Genomic DNA, 23,440 nt, shown 5'->3' with positions numbered 1-23,440 from the left:
GTTGTCCTTTAGGTCCCTTTTATAGCTTTCCCCTCCCACCCTAAACCTATGCCCTTTAGTTCTGGACTGCCCGACCCCAGGGAAAAGACTTTGTCTATCTACCCTATCCATGCCCCTCATAATTTTGTAAACCTCTATAATGTCACCCCTCAGCCTCCGACGCTCCAGGGAAAACAGCCCCAGCGCCTTTTCAGCCTCTCCCTATAGCTCAAATCCTCCAACCTATGCAAGTTCCTTGTAAATCTTTTCTGAACCCTTTCAAGTTTCACAACATCTTTCCAAAAGGAAGACGACCAGAACTACACGCAATATTCCAACAGTGGACTAACCAATGTCCTGTACAGCTGCCACATGACCTCCCAACGCCTGTACTCAATACTCTGACCAATAAAGGTTTGCATACCAAAAGCCTTCTCCACTATCCTATTTACCTGCACTCCAAGGTCTCTTTGTTCAGCAACACTCCCAAGGACCTTACCATTAAGTGTATAAGTCCTGCTAAAATTTGCTTTCCCAAAATGCATGTCGCATTTATCTGAATTCAACTCCATCTGCCACTTCTCAGCCCATTGGCCTATCTGGTCAAGATCCTGTTGTAATCTGAGGTGACCTTCTTTGCTCTCCACTACACCTCCAATTTTGGTGTCATCTGCAAAGTTACTAACTACACCTCTTATGCTCTCATCCAAATCATTTATATAAATGACGGAAAGTCGAGGAACCAGCACCGATCCTTGTGGTACTCCATTGGTCACTGGTCTCCAGTCTGAAGAACAACTCTCCTCCGACACCACCCTCTGTCTTCTACCTTTGAGTCAGTTCTGTATCCAAATGGCTAGTTCTCCCTGTATTCCGTGAGATCTAACCTTGCTAACCAGGCTCCCATGGGGAACCTTGTCGAATGCCTTCCTGAAGTCCAGATAGATCACATCCACCGCTCTGCCCTCACTGATCCTCTTTGTTACTTCTTCAAAAAACTCAATCAATTCTGTGAGACATGATTTCCCATGCACAAGTCCATGTTGACTATCCCTAATCAGTTCTTGTCTTTCCAAATACATGTACATCCTGTCCTCAAGATTCCCTCCAACAACTTGCCCACAAGCGACATCAGGCTCACTGGTCTATAGTTCCCTGGCTTGTCTTTATAACTTTTCTTAAACAGTGGCCAACCTCCAGTCTTCTGGCACCTCAGCTGTGACTATCGATGATACAAATATCTCACTAAGAGGCCCAGCAATCACTTCCCGAGACCCCCACAGAGTTCTAGGGTACACCTGATCAGGTCCTGGGGATTTATCTTCCTTTGTGTGTTTCAAGACATCCAGTACTTCCTACTCTGTAATATGGATATTTTTCAAGATGTCACCATCTATTTCCCTACATTCTATATCTCCCATGTCCTTTTCCATAGTAAATACTGTTGCAAAATACTCATTTAGTATCTCCCCCATTTTCTGCGGCTCCACACATAGGCCACCTTGCTGATTTTTGAAAGGCCCTATTCTCTCCCTAGTTACCCTTTTGTCCTTAATGTATTTGTAAAAGTCCTTTGGATTCTCCTTAATTCTATTTGCCAAAGCTATCTCATGTCCCCTTTTTGCCCTCCCTGTTTCCCTCTTAATTACTCCTACTGCCTTTATACTCTCTAAGAATTCACTCGATCTATCCTGTCTACAGCTGACATATGCTTCCTCCTTTTTCTTACCAAATCCAATGTGGCCTCGTCTCATGTTGGCATATCTACATACTCTTCCTATTCCTTGGATGCTGCCTGACCTGCTGTGCTTTAACCAGCAACACATTTTCAACTGTGATCTCCAGCATCTGCAGACCTCATTTTTTTTTACCCGATATCTACATACTCTGTCAGGAAACCCTCATGCACACACTGGACAAAAACTGACCCATCTGAAGTATTCGAAATACATTTCCAGTCAATATTTGAAACTGGTTTCCATCACAAATGATGGTACACCAACCATGCTTGCCACCAATGTGGGCTTTGTTGAATTTTGCAGAAATGATTCTGATTTTGTCTGTTTTGGCAAACAAGTCTATAACCCACCAACAAAGATCAAAGTAATTACTTCATAATTTATTAAGGTTACACTAAGACACCAGCAGCTAATGCGAGAAGCAGAAATGAGTAGCTCTGGGACACGGTAAGACCATGTTTTCCAAAGTATAGGTCACAATCAACCAGTCGATTGCAGAATCTCTGATCATCAACATCGCCTGCCTGCCACATTCCCTCAGCTTTGTCGATCATCATGCCACTGTATAAATTTTGCTACCGGAAACTGCGTGACTAGGCAAAGGTGCGATTAGACATTAATGATCAAAGTTAAGGTGAATTGTGAAGATTGTAAGCTTGGTTTGAGCAAGAGCTACAAAGAACAAATCCTCCAACTTAATGTGAGGTAGCTAAGTCAAGGGGAGGTCCTGCAAGGATCTTTTGATCTGATGCCAGAAACTGTCACTTTTCTTAAACCGAGGAACGAAATGCGCAGTGAGTTGTCAATGTGAGGTGGCTTGACTTTAGGTTCCTTGCAGATGTAACATCAAAACTGAACAGGTTGAACTACAGGGAAAAGACAGAGATTTAGCAAATATAATGTGTGTCCATGCTTCAAATTCTGGTTTAGATTAGATTAGATTCTGCATAGTATTGAAACACGCCATTCGGTCTTACAAGTCCACACTGCCCCTCCAAAGAGAAACCCACCCAAACCCATTCCCCTACCCTATATTTACCCCTGACTAATGCACCTAACACTGTGGGCAATTTAGTATGGCTAATTCACCTGACCAGCACATCTTTGGATTGTAGGAGGAAACCGGAGCACCTGGAGGAAACCCACGCAGACACAGGGAGAATGTGCAAACTCCACACAGACAAGCGGGAATCGAACCCAGGATCCTGGTGCTGTGAGGCAGCAGTGCTAACTACTGAGCCACTGTGTCGCCCACCACAACGAACTAAACAAATCTGAATCCTCAGACAGATGGATGGAAATTATGCTACAATAAATCATCATGAACTATATTCAGGCCTTTCATGAAGCTTAATATTTTAAAAATTCATTTGTGGGACTTGGCCATCACTGGCTGGCCAGCATTGATAGGCCATCCCTATTTGCCCTTGAGAAGGTGGGGGTGAGCTGCCTTCTTAAATCGCTGCAGTGCACTTGTTGTGGGTTGACCCACAATGCCGGTAGGGAGAGAATTCCAGGATTTCGACTCAACGACTAGGAAGGAATGGTGGTATACTTCCAAGCCAGGGTGGTGCATGGCTTGGAGGGGAAATTGCAGGTGCTGGTGTTCCCAAGCACCTGCTGCCCTTGCCCTTCTGGGTGGAAGTGGTCGTGGGTTTGGAAGGTGCTGTCTAAGGAGCTTTGGTGAATTTCTGCAGTGCTTGTAGATGGCATACACTGCTACAACTGAGCGCCGGTGGTGGAGGGATTGAATGTTCGTGAATGTGGCAGGTTGCTTTGTCCTGGTTGGTGCCAAGCTTCTTGAGTATTTTTGGAGCTGCACTCATATAGGCAAGTGGGGAGTATTCCATCACACTCCTGACTTGTGTCTTGTAGATAGTGGATAGACTTTGGAATGTCAGGAGGTGAGTTACTTGCCGCAGTATCCCTAGTGTCTGACCTGCTCTTGTATCTATTGTGTTTATGTGGTGAGTTCAGTTTAGTTTTTGGTTAACGGTGACCCCCAGGTTGTTGACAATGGGGGATTCAGTGATAGTAATACCACTGAATATCAAGGGGTGGTGGTCAGAGCGTCCCTCATTGGTGATGGTCATTGTCTGACATTTGTGTGGCGTGAATGTTACTTGTCACTTGTTGGCCCAAGCCTGGATATAGCTCAGATATGGTTGCATTTGAACATGTACTGTTTCAGTATCTGAGGAGTCGCGAACACTGAACAATTATTAGCGAACATCCCCACTTTTGACCTTATGACAGAGGGAAGGTCATTGATGAAGCAGCTGAAGATTGTTGGGCCTAGGACACTCCCCTAAGGTACTCTTGCAGAGATGCCCTCGACCTGAGATGACCGACCTTCCACAACGACAATCATCTTCCTTTGTGTCAGGTATGACTCGAACCAGTGGATGTTTGCCCCTTGATACCCCATCGATTCCAGTTTTTCCAGGGGTCCTTGATGCCACACTCGGTCAAATGCGACCTTGAGTCAAGGGCTGTCACTCTCACCTCTGGAATTTAGCTGTTTTGCCCATGTTTGAATCAAGGCTGTAATGAGATCAGGAGCTGAGTGACCCTGGCAAAATCCAAACTGAGCATCACTGAGCAGGTTGTTGCTGAGCAGGTGCTGCTTGATAGCACTGTTGATGACCCCTTCCATCTCTTTACTGATGATGGGCAGTAGACTGATTGGGCAGTAATTGGCAGGGTTGGATTTGTCCTGCTTTGTGTGTACAGGACACACCTGGGCAATTTTCTATATTGTCAGGTAAGTGGCAGTGTTGTAATGGTACTGGAAGAGCTTGGCTAGGGGAGTGCCATGTTCTGGTGCACATGTCTTTAGTACTATTGCTGAAATGTAATCAGGGCCCATTGTCTTCGTAGTATCCAATGCCTCCAACTATTTCTCGACATCACGTAGAGTGAATCGAACTGGCTGAAGACCAGTATCTGTGATGATGGGGAACCACTGCAGAAGCCAGAGACGGATCATCCACTTGGCATTTCTGACTGAAGATTGTTATGAATGCATCAGCTTTATCTTTCGCACTGATGTGATGGGCTCCTCTATCATTGAGGATAGGGATATTTATGGAACAGTAAGTTCTTTAATTGTCCACCACCATTCACGACGGGATGTGGCAGGACTGCAAAGCTTAGATTTGAAACTCTGGTTGTGGGATTGGTCTATCACTTGCTGTCTTTGCCATTTGGCATGCAATTAGTCCTGTTTTTGACAACCGACAATAGTTTCATAGTTATCAGTCGACTCTTAATTCCAGATTTTGTTTTAATTGATTTCAAATTCCACAGTCTGCCATAGTGGGATTTGAACATAGGTCCCTGGATTTCTGGATTGATAGTTGAGCAATAATACCACTTGGCCACTGCCGCCTTCCTCAATGATTATCTGTATTCATCAAGAACTATTGTATATACCTTAATAAAAGATAAATATTACAATCTGATTTAAAAATAATTAAATTGCAGTTTTTAAAATACTTCTCCTTTCAATTACTTAGCTAAATATTTTCTAACTACCATCCCATCTATTTTATTGGAAAACTGATTAAACCTAAGGAGTAAGTGTTCTTACTTTTCAGTGACAAATCAGTTCAGAAAACACAGGTTGAAATCCAATTAATTAATGAGTCTTTATCAAGTTGGAAACCCATAACTAGTGGAGTACCTCATGGATCAATACTTTGGCTACAATTATTTACCATCTTTTACATAACTTGGAGAAGTGGACAAGGTGTAATGCATCCAAAGTTGCTGATGATATAAAAATCACACGGGAGAGAATGTTGCCATCAGGACATAAAGAATCTGCAAGGGGATATATAGGATAAGGAAGTGGGTGAAAAATTGGCAGATGAAGTTTAATGTAAGGAAGTACGCTTTGGTAAGTACAACCAAAAGGTAGATTAGTACTTAAATAGAGGGAGACTCCAACAAATGCAGGCAGGAGGACTTAGTTGTTCTAGTCCATGAAACACACATTGGCATGCAGGTGACTGATTGATATAGGCAGATCATATTATATCAAGTGCATCAGGATAACAGAACAGAGTGCAGCATACAGTATTACAGCTGCAGAGAATGTGCAGAGAGCATTCAGAATTAACATTTGAGGGGTCCGTTCAAAAGTCAAATAACAATGGGAAGAAGCTGTTATCGAAACTATTCATACATACATTCAAACTTTTATTGCTTCTCCCTGAAGGAAAACAGTATAACAAGGGCGCAAGGGTTTTTTGATTATGTTGGTTACTTTCCCAAGGCAGTGGTATGTATACATGGAATGGATGGAAGGCTGTTTTGCATGATGGATTGGGCTGTGTTCATGATTATCTGTAGTTTTCTGCAGTCTTGGGAAGAGCAGTTGCCATACTGCTTCAGATAGGATGCTTTCTGTGATGCACCTATAAAAATTGGTAAGAGTTCTTGTGGACATGCTGAATTTTCTTAGCCTCCTGAGGAAGTAGAGACATTGTTGTATTTTCTTAACCATCACGTCAGCATGGGTGAACCAGGACATATTGTTGGTGATCATCACTCCCAGAAACTTGACACTGTCAACCATCTCCATCTCACAGCGCCATCGATACAGACAAGAGCGTGCCCTGCCCACCATTTCCAATGACCAGCTCCTTTGCTTTGCTGAAGTTGAGAGATTATTATCTTTACACAGGCCACCAGGCACACAATATCTTTCCTTTCGTTGTTTGAGATCTGACCTACAATAGCAGTATTAGCAGTAAACTTATAAATGAAAATGTGGCGGAATTTGGCCACACAGTCATTGCATAAGGAGGGTAGTAGGGGCTTGAGTATGCAGCTTTGTGGGACACCGGTGTTGAGGATTATGGTGGATGTGGTGTTGTCACTATCCTTACTGATTATGGTCTATAGGTCAGGAAGTCAAGGATCCAGTTACAGAGTTGGGAGCCGGGACCTAGAGTCTCAGAGTTTAGAGATGATTTTGTTTGGAATTACAATGTGATAGATGGAGCTGTAGCCAGTAAGAGCCTCACGTGGGTATCTTTGTTATCCAGATGTTCCAGGGATGCGTGTATGGCAAGGGAGATGGTGTCAGCTGTGGAACTGTTGCTCTGGTAGGCGAATTGCAAAGGATCAAGGCACTTTGGTAGGGTGGAGTTGATGTGAGGCGTGACTGTGGTGACGCAAGGAATTAAGAAGGCAATGGGATTTTGGCATTTATTGCAAGGGGGTTTTAGTTCAAAAATAGCAAGCCTTATTGCAATTGTACAGGGCATTGAGAGGTTCACATTTGGAGTACTGTGTACAGTCTTGGTCCTTAAATATAAGAAAGGATACAGTTCAAAAGAAGTCCACTGGACTGATTCATGGAATAGCTAAACAGATTAGGTCTTTATTCATTAAAGTTTAGAAGAATGAGGGTTGATCTTTTTCAAACACAATATTTTGAGGGGGCTTGACAGGCTAGATGTGGACAAGATGTTTTCATTTGTGGGGAAATCTCAAACTCAGCAACACAGTTACAGAATAAGGAAACATTCATATAAATCCGAGATGCAAAACTATTTCTTCTCTCAGCAGTAGTGGTTGTTTAGGATACAATTGTGGAAGCTAGATCATTGAAAGTATTTAATGAGGAGGTAGACAGATTTTTGACATAGAGAAGTTAAGGGCTCTGAGAAGCTGACATAAAGGAGGAGTTGAGTCCTGGAGGAGATCAGCCATGAACTTATTGGATGTCAGGGCAGGTTTGAGAGTTGGAACATCCAGATGCTGGTCCAATTTCTTATGTTCTCATCTGTTTTCCAGGACTGAGGTGGAGTGTTATTGTGCCACATGGACAACTAGCTACAGGCACAGAACGAGATTGAACTTATTTTCCCAATAAAACACTTAATGAGGCTCTATGGGATTAAGAAAATTTTCATATTCTGCTTTGCTGACATCAACCAAAATCTGCTCAATTCAAAGAAATAAATACAGTCCATACAATATTATGTCATTTTTCCCTTCTGTGCATCAAGTATACCTTTTTTTTCATAATTTTTTAAAGTATGTCTTTCTCAGGGACTTAAAATGTATGAAACAACACATAATACTGAAGTGTGCAGCAGATACCACAATGGTCCACCTTCAAATTCTTTCTGATAGATCGAAAAAGTGCATGCTACCTGCTGCTTCATCAGAAGATATTAAATTATTCCAGTGCACAACCATTTTAGCAGAGCAGTTTGGGTGTTCACATCTCTCACTATTTATTTGGATTTGGTTCTGTGATTAAAATTTAAGGTGCAGACTAAACTGGCACATTGTATCTTTGAAAAAGAATTATTATAAAACTGAATACTTACATAAACCATGATAATGAAATATTAATTACTTGCTGGCAAGAGAGGGTTCTTTATTTTGTACTGAAACTGTGTTGCTGGAAAAGCGCAGATCAGGCAGCATCCAAGGAGCAGGAGAATTGACATTTCGGGCATGAGCCCTTCTTCTCCTGAAGAAGGGCTCAATGCCCGAAACGTCGATTCTCCTGCTCCTTGGATGCTGCCTGACCTGCTGCGCTTTTCCAGCAACACATTTTCAGCTCTGATCTCCAGCATCTGCAGTCCTCACTTTCTCCTTCTTTATTTTGTACTTGGGTTTGCAGACAAATTATTTGCTTATAATTGTAGGATAGTACATACTTTCTAGAGCAGATTAATTGGCTCTGAAAATGTTTTCCCTGTTACCTGTATAAGTTTCCATCTCATATTTAGGTCATCAAGCTGGTGAGAAATCTTTGGAGATAAAAAGACATCAAGTGGAGATAACTGACTAGCCAGATCATTTAATATTTTCACTTCTTGCTTCACCGGGGCAATTTCTTCTTTAAAAGCCTAATGGAGAGAGTAAGCAAACAAAATCTGAGAAACATGTTGAAGTTAATTATTAAACATCAATAAGAAATTAGGTTAAAACTAACATCCTCATATTAATACAGAATACAAAAGCATCTGGTGGAAATGACATTCCATGATTAAAATCTTGAATTAAAAGTAACAGTGACCATGAAACTTTCACAAATTGTTGGAAAAGAAAAATGAATTCACTAATTTGATTGAGGGAAGGAAATCTGCTGGTACATGATTTCAGCTTCACAGGAATGTGGTTGACTTTTTACTGGCTTCCAAAATGGTGTACCAAGCCGTTCCTGGGTGTGAAACGAATGCTCGCCTTGCCAGCAATGCGCTCATCCTGTGAAAGAATTCTTTTTAAAAAGTGAATTTAATAAGTGTGGCAGCATAGTTGCTTAGTGGTTAGCCAAGCTGCCACACAGCGCCAGATATTCGGGTTCAATTCAAGCCTCGGGTGACTGTCTGTGTGGAGTTTGCACATTCTCCCATGTATGTGTGGGTTTTCTCTGGGTGCTCTGGTTTCCTCCCACAGTCCAAAGATGTGCAGGTGAGGTGAGTTGGCAGTGCTAAATTGTCCATTGTGCTCAGAGATGCATAGATTAGGTGCATTGGTCAGGGGTAAAAATATTGGATAATAGGACTTGGAATGGATCTGGATGGTTTACTCTTGAGAGAGTCGGTGTGGACTTGTTGGGCTGAAGGACCTGTTTCCACACTGTATACATTCTATGAAATAGGTAAGACAATAGAACAAATCAACTCAACAGGACTTTGAGGGGCAATACTACCTAGTCCTGCTCCCATTTCTAACATTATGTTCTCGCAATGCAGAATTGTATTTGAAGATATGTATATCCCTGCCTGATGCACATCATATATAATGACATCCTGACACATAGTCTTAGAGGCATACTGCTCTGACACAGACCCTTCGGTCCAACCAGTCCATGCTGAACATAATCCCAAACTAAACCAGTCCTACCTGCTGGTCTGGCCTATATCTCTCCAAACCTGTCCTATTCGTGTATCCATCCAAATTTTCTTTTAAACACTGTAAATGTACTCACATCTACCACTTCCTCAAAGTTCATTCCACACGTGAACCAACCTCTGTGTAAAAACAACCCTCTTATGTATTTTTAAAATCTCTTTCCGTTCACCTTAAAAACGTGCCCTTGAATCTTGAAATTCTCCATCTTTGGGAAAAGTAATTTACCATCAACTCTATCTACCTCTCGTTATTTTATAAACTTCTATCAGGTCATCTCTCAACACTCCAGTGCAAAAAGTCCCAATCTCCCCAACCTTTTTTTATAACTCAAGCTGTTAACATCCTGGTAAATCTCTTCTGGATCCTTTCCAGAAACGCAGTTCATTAACCAGCTCCAATTCAAGCCACTTAAAAATCAGCATCCAGACATAGGGTTAGGTTTGCCTGAGTAAGTGCAAACTTTTCCTTTTTATACATCTCACCAAACAAAGAGTAGACAATTAGGATTAATGTGTAAAGGGTTTTAGATTTTGGTAGGGTAAGTCAGGGCAGAACTTTTACACTTAATACTAAGGTCCTGGGGAGTGTTGCCAAAGAACCTTGGGGTGCATGTTCATTGTTCCTTGAAAGTGCAGTCACAGGTAGACAAGGTAATGAAGAAGGCATTTAGTATGCTTGCCTTAATTGGTCAGTGCATTGAGTATAGAAATTGGGAGGTCATCTTGCGGCTGTACAGGCATTGGTTAGGCCAATTACTGCATTCAGTGCTGGTCTCCCTGCTATGGGAAAGATGTTGTGAAACTTGAAAGGGTTCAGAAAAGATTCACAAGGATGTCGCCAGGATTGGAGGGTTTGAGTTACAGGGAGAGGCTGAATAGGCCCGAGCTATTTTCCCTGAAATATTGGAGGCTGAGGGATAACCTTATAGAAGCTTATAAAATCACAAGGGACTTATATAGGGTTAACAATCAATATCTTTTCCTCAGAGCAGAGGAGTCCAAAACTGGAAGGCATAGGTTTAAGGTTTTAGATTAGATTACTTACAGTGTGGAAACAAGTCCACACCTACCCGCTGAAGCGCAACCCATCCAGACCCACTGCCCTACATAACACTACAACATGGCCAATTCACCTAACCTACACATTTTTGGACTGTGGGAGGAAACCAAAGCACCCGGAGGAAACCCACGCAGACACGGGAAGAATGTGCAAACTCCACATGGTCATTCGCCTGAGCCGGGAATTGAACCTGGGTCTCTGGCGCTGTGAGACAGCAGTGGTAACCACTGTGCCACCCATAAGGTGAGAGGGCAAAGATCTAAAAGACTTAGGGGGCAACATTTCCACGCAGAGAGGGGCACACATAAGGAATGAACTGCCAGAGGCAGTGGAGGAGGCTGGAAAAGTTATGACATTTAAAATGCATCCAGATGGCTATATAAATAGAAACGGTTTAGAGGGAAATGGGCCAAATGCTGGCAAATGGGAGAAGTTTAATTTAGGATATCTAGTTGGCATGGATGAGTTGGACCAAAGGGTTTGTTTCCATGCTGTACATCTCTATGACACCCAGGGATGTGTAGGAATAATGCTTAAAGGTAACCTGTGAAATCCCACTGCTTTGGAGCAGAGTATCCACAAGGGTCCTAATGTTTATTCATACAAGACAACATGACTTTATAATAGCAGTGGTTAGCAATGTTAACTGAGACCATTGGGAAGAAACACATTGTGCATCAGTGACAGCTTTACCAATTCATTACTGCTCCAGTTTGGTGTTAAAAATTGATAATGCTTTGTCTGGAATTATTTTGTCTAGTTGTTGAGTGTTTGTTGTGGTAGGTTAAGTTAGTTGCCCAAGGAGCAGCTGTATTATTGTAAAGATATTTCAGTGAAGTTGAGCTCTTACCAAAACTGAGGCAACAGTTTTTTTTTAAAAAGCTAGAAAGTGTCTTCAATAAATAGACAATAATGAACCTCAATCACCCTCCCTGAGAGTGCATTCCACTATGTCCACACCCCTCAATCTTACCGCATCTCATTCATGTCCCCCTCAACCTTCCCTGCTCTAAAGAAAACAACCTGAGCTTATCCAGACTCTCTTCATAGCTAAAATGCTCCGCCATAAGCAACATTCTGGTGAATCTCATCTGCAATGCCTCCAGTGCAATTATATCTTTCACATTGTGCAGTGATTGGGGGAATGACCTTTTCGAAGCTTATAAAAATCATTAAAGACATGCATGGGGTGATTAGCCAAGGTCTTCTTCCCAAGTTGAGTGAGTCCAAAACTCAGGACAAAGGTTTAAAGTGAGAGGGGAAAGATTTAAAAAGTATCTGAGGTTGAACTTTTTCATGGAGAGGATACATGCATATAGAACGAACTGCCGGAACAGTTTGTGGAGGCATGCACAATTACAACATTTAAAAGGCATCTGGATGAGTATGTCAATAGGAAGGGTTTAGAGTGATATGGGCTCCTGTACTTTTTCTCATTTACATAAATGATTTGGATGCAAGCATAAAAGATACAGTTAGTAAGCTTGCAGATGATACCAAAATTGGAGGTGTAGTGGACAGTGAAGAGGGTTACCTCAGATTACAACAGGATCTTGATCAGGTGGGCCAATGGACTGAGAAGTGGCAGATGGAGTTTAATTCAGGTAAATGCAAGGTGCTGCATTTTGGGAAAGCAAATCTTAGCAGGACTTAAACACTTAATGGTAAGGTCCTGGGGAGTGCTGCTAAACAAAGAGACCTTGGAGTGCAGGTTCATAACTCCTTGAAAGTAGAGTCGCAGGTAGATAGGATAGTGAAGGAGGCGTTTGGTATGCTTTCTTTTATTGGTCAGAGTACTGAGTACAGGAGTTGGGAGGTCATGTGGCGCTGTACAGAACATTGGTTAGGCCACTGTTGGAATATTGCGTGCAATTCTTGTCTCCTTCCTATCGGAAAGATGTTGTGAAACTTGAAAGGGTTCAGAAAAGATTTACAAGGATGTTGCCAGGGTTGGAAGATTTCAGCGACAGGGAGAGGCTGAACAGGCTGAGGCTGTTTTCCCTGGAACGTCGAAGGCTGAGGGGTGACCTTATAGAGGTTTACAAAATTATGAGGGGCATGGATAGGGTAAATAGACAAAGTCTTTTCCGTGGGATTGGGGAGTCCAGAACTAGAGGGCATAGGTTTAGGGTGAGAGGGGAAGGATATAAAAGAGACCTATGGGGCAACTTTTTCACACAGAGAGTGGTACGTGTATGGATTGAGCTGCCAGAGGAAGTGGTGAAGGCTAGTACAGTTGTAACATTTAAAAGGCTTCTGGATGGGTATATGAATAGGAAGGATAGGAGGGTATTGGGTCAGGTGCTGGCAGGTGGGACTAGATTGGGTTGGGATATCTGGTCGGCAGGGACGGGTTGAACCATGCTGTACACCTCTATGGCTCTATGAGTATGTCTGAAAGTGGTCTCATCCCAAGAAAAACAGACTTGCTCCAGGCAAGCTGTCTAAATACATCAAGTAAACAAAACATGAAATGTTTCTAGAAATTTCTGCAACACAACGATTAAATGACTGCATCATGAATACAACAGTTAACTGTTGCACTTGCACATCACAACTTGGAAAACAAGCAACACTGATTTTCTACTTTCTGTAAATGTGATTTTGGAAAGTTTTTATAACGCAGCACCACCGTGATTTTAAAAGGTGTAGAGTTTGAACTTAACCTACATCTAAACTATTTGCAGAATCTTTTAAACAAAATAAATTAAAATTGCCACATCTGTCCTAAAAATAGACAATATTATATATCAAAAAGCAGTGAAGTTGGAAAATGCATCATGATGCTACTTGAAGAAATCAAGGTAAATCTGTGTGGTACTGCTTTACGTCTGCTGCTTCAGCAAAACTCAATCAACTTTAAATGAAAATAACTGCTCAAGAGATATTCAAAACAATGGTTGCTGTCTTTCAAAACCAAATGTCAGATTTTGCAGATAGTCCTTACCCTGAAAAAATAGCAAATATGTTTACATATAAAGAAAAAAAATCAGAGATGAAACCATTCAAAAAATTTTCATTTGCACAACAAATATTAAAACTACAAAAGCATACGTATATGAAGACTTTGTGCTCAACCTTCTCACAGACACTTACAGCCAACAAATGTAAGATATCCATTTATTTGTGGATCACCAATTCTGCTGCTGGGAAAGTGGACCTACCACGAGATGATAAGTAGACCTAAATTTAGCGATGTAAATTCAAACAAGGCAGCACACTGACATCCATCCCTCCCAGAACTCAACACACAGTTGTAGAGTTCTGTTTTCACAAGTTGAAATTGTGTACATAAAGCACAACTCCTTCTTCAGTATATTTTCCTTCCATAAATCTGCTTTTAGTTGATGTGCACAGAATTCATTTTATACACATTTAAAAGACTATAAGTTCAAGGGCCAGTTCCAGCACTTTGTCTTGTATCTTCCTCTGCATCAAAACAGAACAAAGTAAAGACCGACTCACTGTAAGTCACATTTTCAGGTTTTAGTGACAAGCTGAAGTGTTAGAACTGCTCACGTGATGTTTAAATCTCTTAAACATGTATTTATACATGTATGTGAAATACATGGAAAGACTTTGAGAAAGGGATTAATTTTGTTGCTCTAGGAAAGAGCTGGTACAGATAAAATATGTTGAATGGCCTCCTCCCATGCTAACAATGTCCATAACTCTTCTTGGCCCTGCTAAATTAAAGTGGGCATCCCGTCATTATGACTGTGAGATAGCATATTATGAAAGACAGTTTAATGGAGAAATCCTTTGTTATTAATGACACTTTTTAGCAGTAGACTTCCTTCTGAAGTCAAATGTTCAATACATCCCTGTGAGACTGATTTGGTTCCAAACAGTTATTAAATGTGGTTTCAATCCTAGCATGACTTAATAATAAGGCAAATTCCTAAAAGTTTTAAAATTAGAATGTCAAGTGAAGTATTTCTAATCTTGAGCATTTACAAAAGAAAAGATTATAACAACGGGTGCTAGCAGGTGGGACTAGGTTGGTTTGGGATATCTGGTCGGCATGGACAGGTTGGATCGAAGGGTGTGTTTCCATGCTGTACATCTCTATGACTCTATAATAGTACAGAGAGACAGCAAAGACAGAGGCAATGCCTAAATGACAGTGTCTTACACCACGCAACTAATCCCCCTTATGGATGAAAGGTTGACCTTGTTCTCTACCTTCAGAAACACCCAGTTAATATCACCTTACCACGACTTATTCTATCTACCCGGTGTTCCACTTAATTATTTTCCATCTTGATCAAACCTAATGTAATTCACTTAAATTTTTAATAAAATAAATTTCGAGATAGTGAGGACAGCAAATGCTGGAAAGTCAGAGTTGATAAAATGTGGAGCTGGAAAAAGTTGAGTAGGTCAAGCAGCATCAGAAGAGCAGCACAGACTATATTTCAGGCAGGACCATTCATCAGGACTGGAGAGGGGGAAGGGGGCTGAGAATTAAATACAGGGAGGAGGATGGGGCTGGGGGGGAAATTTAGATGGGATGGCAAGAGTTGGATGCCTATCTGCATCGTCCTACCTAAATCCACCTATCACCATTCCACTTCTCTGTCCCCCAGCCCCACCTCCTCCCTCTATTGATTTCTCAGCCCCCTACCCCCCCTCCCCAGTCCTGATGAAGGATTGTACAATAAAATAAATTTAATCTTATATTCTACAATTTTAAAATGTCCTTTTAAGGCTCCAATGATTCAATTAGTATACTGAACAAAATGAACACCTGCACAAGTTTTGTTAATATTTGGAGAATACAGTGGAAAATCAAGACATATTGGTTTCACCGGTTGAAAGGTCTGTACTGCACTGTAATGTCCTATGTTCTATATTGACAAGTAAACAAATGACTAATTTTTGTTTTCTCGTCAGTAATACCCTTTGAACAGGACAGAAGTTGCAGGACTATGCAGAGAAACCAATTAAATATTGGGAAGACCAATGTTTGTGGCCCCCATACCAATCTCCATTCACTACCTACTGACTGCAATGATCCTCCTTGGTAACAGTCTAATATGAAGCTGGTCTGAGCACAACCTTGGTATTTTGTTTGATCCCACGAATCGCCGACCACATGTTCATGCAATTAGTAAGACCGTCTTTTCGCATCTCAGTAACACTGCCTACCTATCTCTTGTCTTGGCTCATTAGTTGTGAAACCTTCAACTGTAACTACATTACTTCTGGACTTGACTATTCCAATGCATTCCTGCTCGAGTTCCATATTCTCTCTATAAACATGAAGTCATCTAAAACTCCACTGCCTGAGTCTCGTCTTGAACCAAATCCTATTCACAGTACTTGCTCACTGACTAACATTGTTAACAGTAATAGATCAAGTAACTTTTTAAAAAGTTCTCGTTTTGTTTACAAATCCTTCCTTGGCTATGCCTGTCCCTATTTTGGTAACCTCCACCATTCCAACCATTTTTCAGGATATCGGCACTCCTTTAATACTAGCCTGTTGCATGCCCTTGATTTTAATAGATCCACCACTGGTAGCCACACATTCAATAGCCTAGACTCCAAACCCAAGAACTGACTTCATACACCTCTTGACCTCTGTACCTTATCATTTTTAAAGCACTTTTTAAAACCAGCATCTTGGATCAAGTTTTTAATCATCTGATCTAAGAGCTTCTTATACAGCTCAAGTTGTATTCTGGGATCGCTAATACTTTTTGAGATACTTTTGATTGTTTTACTCCATTAAAGAGATTGAAGTCATTGCAAAGTAGGGGGGGGGGGGGGGGGGGGTGACTTGGGAAGTTCTTCCAAAGGACTGTGATAAACCAAATTACCTCCTTCTACATTGGCCAATTCTGTTTCCACGAAAATGAAAATGATTTTTAAGACTTGGGAAGGTCCTTCAGAAATGTCACTTGACAGATGCTTTTTGGGCAGAGGAGAGCTGTTGAGATGATAGAGCAGGAGTGAGAGGTACCAGTAGTGATTATATGCTGAACACAATCAAATGTTATGAGGTTGTTGAAAGATGTGGGTTTCAGCATTTTTGAAACTTTGATCATTTCCCATTATTTCCACAAAACATGAATAGGGGCAGCAGTTTGTTGCATGGCCATTCAAACCTACTCCACCATTCATGATGATTGTGGCTGATCCTCTACATCAATTAAACTTTGCCACCTTATGTTCATATCCCTCAAGTCTCATCCTCTTTTCAAGACATTTATATATTCAGGTGTGATCTCCCTTTTGTTAACTTAATGAGAATTCACACCAATTATTGAACTCTTAATACTGACCCAATTGTGGGCGGCATGGTGGCACAGTGGTTAGCACTGCTGCCTCACAGTGCCTGAGACCCGGGTTCAATTCCCGACTCAGGCGACTGACTGTGTGGAGTTTGCACGTTCTCCCCGTGTTTGCGTGGGTTTCCTCCGGGTGCTCCGGTTTCCTCCCACAGTCCAAAGATGTGCGGGTCAGGTGAATTGGCCATGCTAAATTGCCAGTGTTAGGTAACGGGTAAATGTAGGGGTATGGGTGGGTTGCGCTTCGGCGGGTCGGTGTGGACTTGTTGGGCTGAAGGGCCTGTTTCCACACTGTAAGTAATCTAATCTAAAAAAATCAATAAATTCAGCTGAGATCAGGAATTGACCTAGTCTGGGTAGTTGAGCTAGTTAATGCTTTTAAAAAGTTTTCTGTGCAAGAGCCCTGGTGAGAAACATTCATTTAAAAAAAAAACAATACAATTGCATGAATTGCACACCAATCCTAAACCCTATTCAAGCTCAGTTGGTACAGAGCGAAGCCAACAGCATAGGCTCAATTCCTGCACTGCTGAGGTTTCCATGAAGGATTTTCTTCTCAACCTATCTTCTCCCTGAGGCATGGTGATCTTTAGGTTTAACCACGACCAGTCGTCTCTCTCTCTCCCTCTCTCTAATTAAAGAGAAGCCGTATGATCTGGTAAGACTTTACCTTTAATCCTGATAACATTCCAACCAGCAGATAACTCATTAGATTAGATTACTTAATGTGGAAACAGGCCCTTCGGCCCAACAAGACCACACCAACCTGCCAATGCGCAACCCACCCATACCCCTAGTTTTACCCCTTCACCTAACACTACGGGCAATTCAGCATGGCCAATTTCACCTAACCTGCACATGTTTGGACTGTGGGAGGAAACCAGAGCATCTGGAGGAAACCCACACAGAAATGGGGAGAATGTGCAAACTCCACACAGTAAGTTGCCTGAGTCGGGAATTAAACCCGGGTCTCTGGTGCTGTGAGGCAGCAGTGCTAACCACTGTGCGACAATGCCGCCCACAATTCATCTGATGTCACTGAGTCATAGATTCTTCAACTATACTACTTTAATTAGATGGCATGCTCAATGAAGTAGTTTTAATTTGTAAATTAAGTCAACAACCATACAATCAATACTATTTAAGTATTCATATTATTGATAGTCTAGATACAACATTTTGAATATATCTGTTCATAAATGAAGGGTAATGTAATTGCACTTACTGTGGTTTTGTCAATGTGATCCTGCAAGGAGTCAATAAGCAGGTCACCCACAGGTTGCCATTCAGTACGGACCCCTTCGGCTGTTATCACATGAGCCTCAAGATCATCCATAGCTTTCTGCAATTCTTGAAGTTTCTCCAATGCCTTTTGCACCTGTTTCTGCCAGTTGCTTGCATGAGTGTTCAACAGTTCCCAATTTTCCTTCACTTCTGTTGATTGTTTGCGAACAGCTTTGGCAATTCTTTGGGCTCTCTCTTCTGGGGTAGGTTCTGGAAATGTAAAATGCAAATATTCATCAACCATCATGACATCGATCTATAAAACTTAAATTTCCTTTCCGAACTCCTTTCCTTTAAAAGGTCTCTTAGCACCTTCTCCAGGAACTAGGGTAAGTAGTATTAGATTGAAGGCTTTGTTACAGACAAATCAATGGTAAATCTTGTGATGAGCTAGCAATTAGTGGAACTGTTAATGGAGGAACAGAGAGAATCAATACAAAACCTACTAAAATTCTTCAGGTATTTGAAATTTGTGACTACTAAGGAAATTTTTTAAAAAGAAAAGGATTAGAGTGACTAAACAAGTACAATACTCAACAAAATTTTTGAAAAGTCCTTTCAGAATGTCTTTTACAGCTATGAAACAAACATCCAACACAAACCAACTTTCATCATTCAAGAGTAGCAAACTAGGGTAATAAACCCTAAGTTTACCCTGCAAAGATTTCTCTAGGTCACTCACTTAATGAAGTTGGCGAGAAACATAGTTCCACACAACTTCATAAATCTCTGTTTCAAATCTAATCTTTTGAAGCACATACATAATTTTTCATTGTTAATTAACGTTGTAATGTTGATTGCATAGAGATAATGTTTTAAGAGACTGATAGGCCTCGTATTGTCCATCCAATTATATTTGGCATGTCTGCGTTCATTGCTTCGGTAACAAGTCCAATCCTAGTAAGTGGAGCAAATGGCAAGGTTAACATTTCAAAATATCTCATACATGTTTGAATACTGAAGGGTATCAAAATTCAAACTAATTCAAACTACTGCTGATGCTAAATTCTAAAGAGTCACAAACAGCAAGCAATTTCAAATAATTAGGTAAAACACTCAACTGTATCATTTGCTCTGAGAAACATTATGAGGCCAAACGATAGCACTGCTCATGCATATTAAATAAAAATCAATAATGCTCAGAAAATACTCTGGCAGAAACGATATTAATGACATTCATCAGAATTGGAAAAAGTCAAAGTAAATGTATTTATGCAAGGTGGAGGGATCATGTGGAGGAGAACGGAAAGAGAACAAACAGGAAGATCACTTCATACAAACTTCTGCTCATTATGGAAAGTGAATGAGAAAAATACATACAGCAGAGGCATTAACGCATGATAGTTTATATTAACTTGTCTCTGAATCTACCAAGCACTGAAATCTTTGAAATATCATGACAACGTTGAGACATCTGGAAAGCTCAGGGCCCAAGGAACGGTTCCAAACTGTATACAGAAACATAATGAAATAAAAACTGCATGGCAAGAACAGTAATATAAAAGTTAACGGTACTATTTCAGCAAGCTGTAGCTGGAAGACACATAGCTTGAAGTACAAAATTAACTATCTATTGCTTGACGTACCAGTCTTCAGAATGAAGAAGAGATGAAGCTTAGTAATGACTTGTCTTACGAAGATAAATCGGAGCTAATTAATCTAAGTAAATAAAACAGTTAGCTAACATACAGAATGCTGGTTTACAAAGAGAGGAAATCTGCATTGATTGACTTCAAGAAAATAAAATGAAAGCTGTTTATCTCAAATGTTGATTCCACACAGAATTGAAAATGAAAGATGAAGTGACAAAATTGGAGGCACGATTTCAAAATTAACATTGGGTATTAAGCAACTGAAAAAGACCATCCAGAACTGGCACCGTTACAAATGACCAGGACAATGCCAACTCCATACAAATAAGAAACAGAAGACAGCTAAAATACAAAAATGGCTACACTGAATTAGAGTTACAAAATACTTAAGTCAAACAATTTTACTTCACACATGTATAACATTTGCAACAATATCCATTTAATATCAGTTCTTCCAACAGTTGCAGCATTTTGACATTAAAAGAATATACTATCACAAGTATTGCTTGCAATAGAAAACCCAGCATGTTCTGAAATCCTTTAAACTGTAAGTATTTTAATCCAAGAGTGCTCTTGCATTATCCTTCAGTTCCCCACTCATTGGATATGTTCTGTTGTGCTGTAATGCTTCAATATGGGATCAGACATTCACTTTGCACACTTCTAACAGAGGCAGCACTGACAAATGACAACCTTCTTTCTGTGGGCTCTGTTTTTCTCTTCTCTGTGATATTACATTAAAGATCAATAACATTCACCATTTCCTCAGTCTGAACATCTTCCATGTTAAAAAAGTGACCAGTAAAAGTGCTGCATTGCCTTCAAGTTAATAAAGATCCAACCAATCTGCTGCTTACAACACTCATTGCAAAATTTAAACATGAAATGATAACATGGAGATAGGGATTTTGGTAATGGAAAACATGTAATCATGTGGAAGGATGGTACCTCCTACAGTTCTGCCTCTACTCAGATTAAATCCACGATGAGAAGGTTTGTACATAACTTCCCGACCTCACTGAAAGTTGAGGTCCCCAATTGAGCAACTGACACACACTTGCATTATCCCACAACAATTGGTATTGACTCAGCAGTGGACAGAGGAATCACCATCAACAAGTCTGACAGGCCTTCAAATGCATTCATTCGCAATACTGAAAAGGGGAACGGGTGTGCTGAGAGTCACTCCCCCCTTTCTACTCTCACCATCACTCACGGGATGTAGCAATAATCGTAGGCCTTGGTTGGGTGCCATAGTAGTGATGAGGGAGATGGCACAGGGCAGGGTGACACTAGGCACACGGTTGGCCAACTTGACACACAAAATGGCCACTGGATCACAACATGGAGAGAAACAACAGAATAGATACAGACACTGCCTGGGGCCACCAATGCACCCACAAGCCAGTTGATTAGTTTAAGGTGGGTGGGGGTCAGAATACACATGAGTAATGAACACTACCTGCCGAAGTGTCTGGGTCCAGCCAGTACCTCTTATAGAAATGTAACAGCCTGATACAGACTCAGTACGATGTGCTAATAGCCAGAGCTGCAGTAATCATTCTTCTCAGGAAGATCTATTAGCGCCCATTACTACAGCAATGGATTTCCGTGCAGACATTGAAACTGACAATGTCTACACTGAAACTAACAATGGCCATGCGGAAATTAACAAAGGTTGCGCTGGAACCGACAAAAACTGAATTGAAACTATCAACGAATTTGCAATGATTGCCATAAACAAACCACGTTACAAAGACGATAATCTCACTGACCTATTGTATCACAAGATGTATAAAAGTTTCTTGACATGTGCTTCGGGTCGCAGCTGACCCTTGTGCTGTTGGTGTCTTTCTCTCCCCAGAGCTCTGGTATTTCCTTGTGCAATAAACTCTGCCAATGAACCCCAATTCTGACCTCAAAACTGGTGTTTTTCCTCACAACAGTAGCAGTGGCCATTGCCTCCCAAGTGACACTGCTGCTCAGTTCAGCTGCTGGATTCTGATTAGCAAACAGCAAATTCCACCATATCTGTCATTGGCCTATCAAGTTCCAGAGGGAAGCAAGATCTGACTGCCTACCCATGAAGGGAGCAAGATCAGCGTGGCCTTCCCCACGAAAGGAGTAAATTGGGGCTGGCCTTTTCTTTGACACTTCCACAGGATTCTGTCTAGAATGTGAATAGCTGCCAATTCATCATCTGCACAATCCATGCAACTTCTTTGCCTCCTATTTACAGCTGGGCCTGCAGGCAAACGTTCAAAAACACTGTCCCTGAATAAACTGTCAGATTTTTTTGCATAAAAGGCCTATTTTCGAGCTAGCAAGTCCAGGTAAATCAATCTCTCACAACCTTTGATGCTGGAAATCAGTCAAGTACAAAGTTGCAACTTATCAGGGATGTTTTATCACTGGAATTCAATTAAGTCGAAACTAAACAATATTGGTATAATTGCAAGAGATAGACAGCAGTGAAACGGTCGTTTTTTGGACTGGGGCCTGTTACGACTTTGTTCCACAGGGATCGTTGTTGGGTCTATTTTTGTTTGTCATTTAAGTAAATGATTTAGGTGAAAATATAGAAGGCATAGATATCAAGTTTGTGAATGGCACCTAAATTGGTTATATAGTGGACAGTGAAGGAGGTTATGATCATGACCAATTGGGTCAATGGGCTGAGGAGTAGCAGATGGAGTTTAATTTAGATATTTCCAAGGTCTCGCACTTTGGTAAAACAAACAAGGGCAGGACTTGTACAATTAAAAAAAGGGCCTTGGGTAGTGACTTAAAAAAGAGACGCCTAGAGTTTCAGGTCCATAATTCTTTGAAGTTTGCGTCACATATAGACAGCGCAGTTGAGGAAGCCATTAGCAAACTAGCCTTCATTGCTCAGATCTTTGAGTAGAGGAATTGAGATGCCATGTTAAAGTTTTACAGGATGTTGGTGAGGCCTTTTCTGGAGTATTGTGTCCAGTTCTGGTCGCCCTGTTAGAGACAGGATATTATTAAGCTGGACAGGGTTCAGAAAAGATTTACCAAGATGTTGCCAGGAATGGGGGGTTGGAGTTTTAAGGTCAGACTGGAGAGTTTGGTACTTTTTTCATAGGAGCGTAAGAGGTTGCAGGGAGTCCTAATGGATGTTTATAAAATAATGAGGGATATAGATAAGGAGAATGCCAGGGGTCTTTTACCTAGGGTGGAGGATTTCAAAACTAGGGGGCGTATTTTTAAGGTCATAAAATCATAGAGACACAGAGTTCTACAGCACAGAGACAGGCCTTTTGGCCCAAACAGGTCCATGCTGACCAAAATGTCTATCCACGCTAACCTCATTTCCTTGCTCTTGGCACATATCCTTCTAATCCTTTCCTATCCATGTATTTGTCCAAATGTCATTTAAATGCTGTTAATGTACCCACCTCAACCACTTCTGCTGGCAGCTCATTCCAAACACATTTCCCTTTTATTCTTTCCCATTTTACCTTAAACTGATGTCCTCTAGTCCTCAATTTCCCAATCCTGGGAAGAAGACTGAATGCTTTCACTCTCATGACCTATGCATCTCATGGTCTTGTACCTCCAAGAGGTCCCCTCATCAGTCTCC

The 23,440-nt window shown here is 41.2% G+C and overlaps 1 protein-coding gene across 13 annotated transcripts in view; it reads right to left on the bottom strand.

Annotated features, from left to right (window-relative positions):
- LOC132819922 (utrophin-like) overlaps positions 1 to 23,440 on the bottom strand; it is a 751,240-nt gene that overhangs the window by 164,045 nt on the left and 563,755 nt on the right. For all 13 annotated transcript variants that reach the window (XM_060831897.1, XM_060831902.1, XM_060831903.1 and 10 more), the window contains 2 exons: positions 18,186 to 18,454; positions 8,450 to 8,596 (listed from right to left, as the gene is read on the bottom strand). In XM_060831897.1, coding sequence (XP_060687880.1) covers positions 8,450 to 8,596; positions 18,186 to 18,454 — 416 coding nt within the window. The remainder of the gene's footprint in view (positions 1 to 8,449; positions 8,597 to 18,185; positions 18,455 to 23,440) is intronic.

The sequence above is a fragment of the Hemiscyllium ocellatum genome, chromosome 10 (genome assembly GCF_020745735.1).
Source record: "Hemiscyllium ocellatum isolate sHemOce1 chromosome 10, sHemOce1.pat.X.cur, whole genome shotgun sequence".
NCBI classification, from domain to species: domain Eukaryota; kingdom Metazoa; phylum Chordata; class Chondrichthyes; order Orectolobiformes; family Hemiscylliidae; genus Hemiscyllium; species Hemiscyllium ocellatum.
Note: the sequence above shows the minus strand (reverse complement) of the source record. Positions and strands in the feature narration are given on the sequence as shown.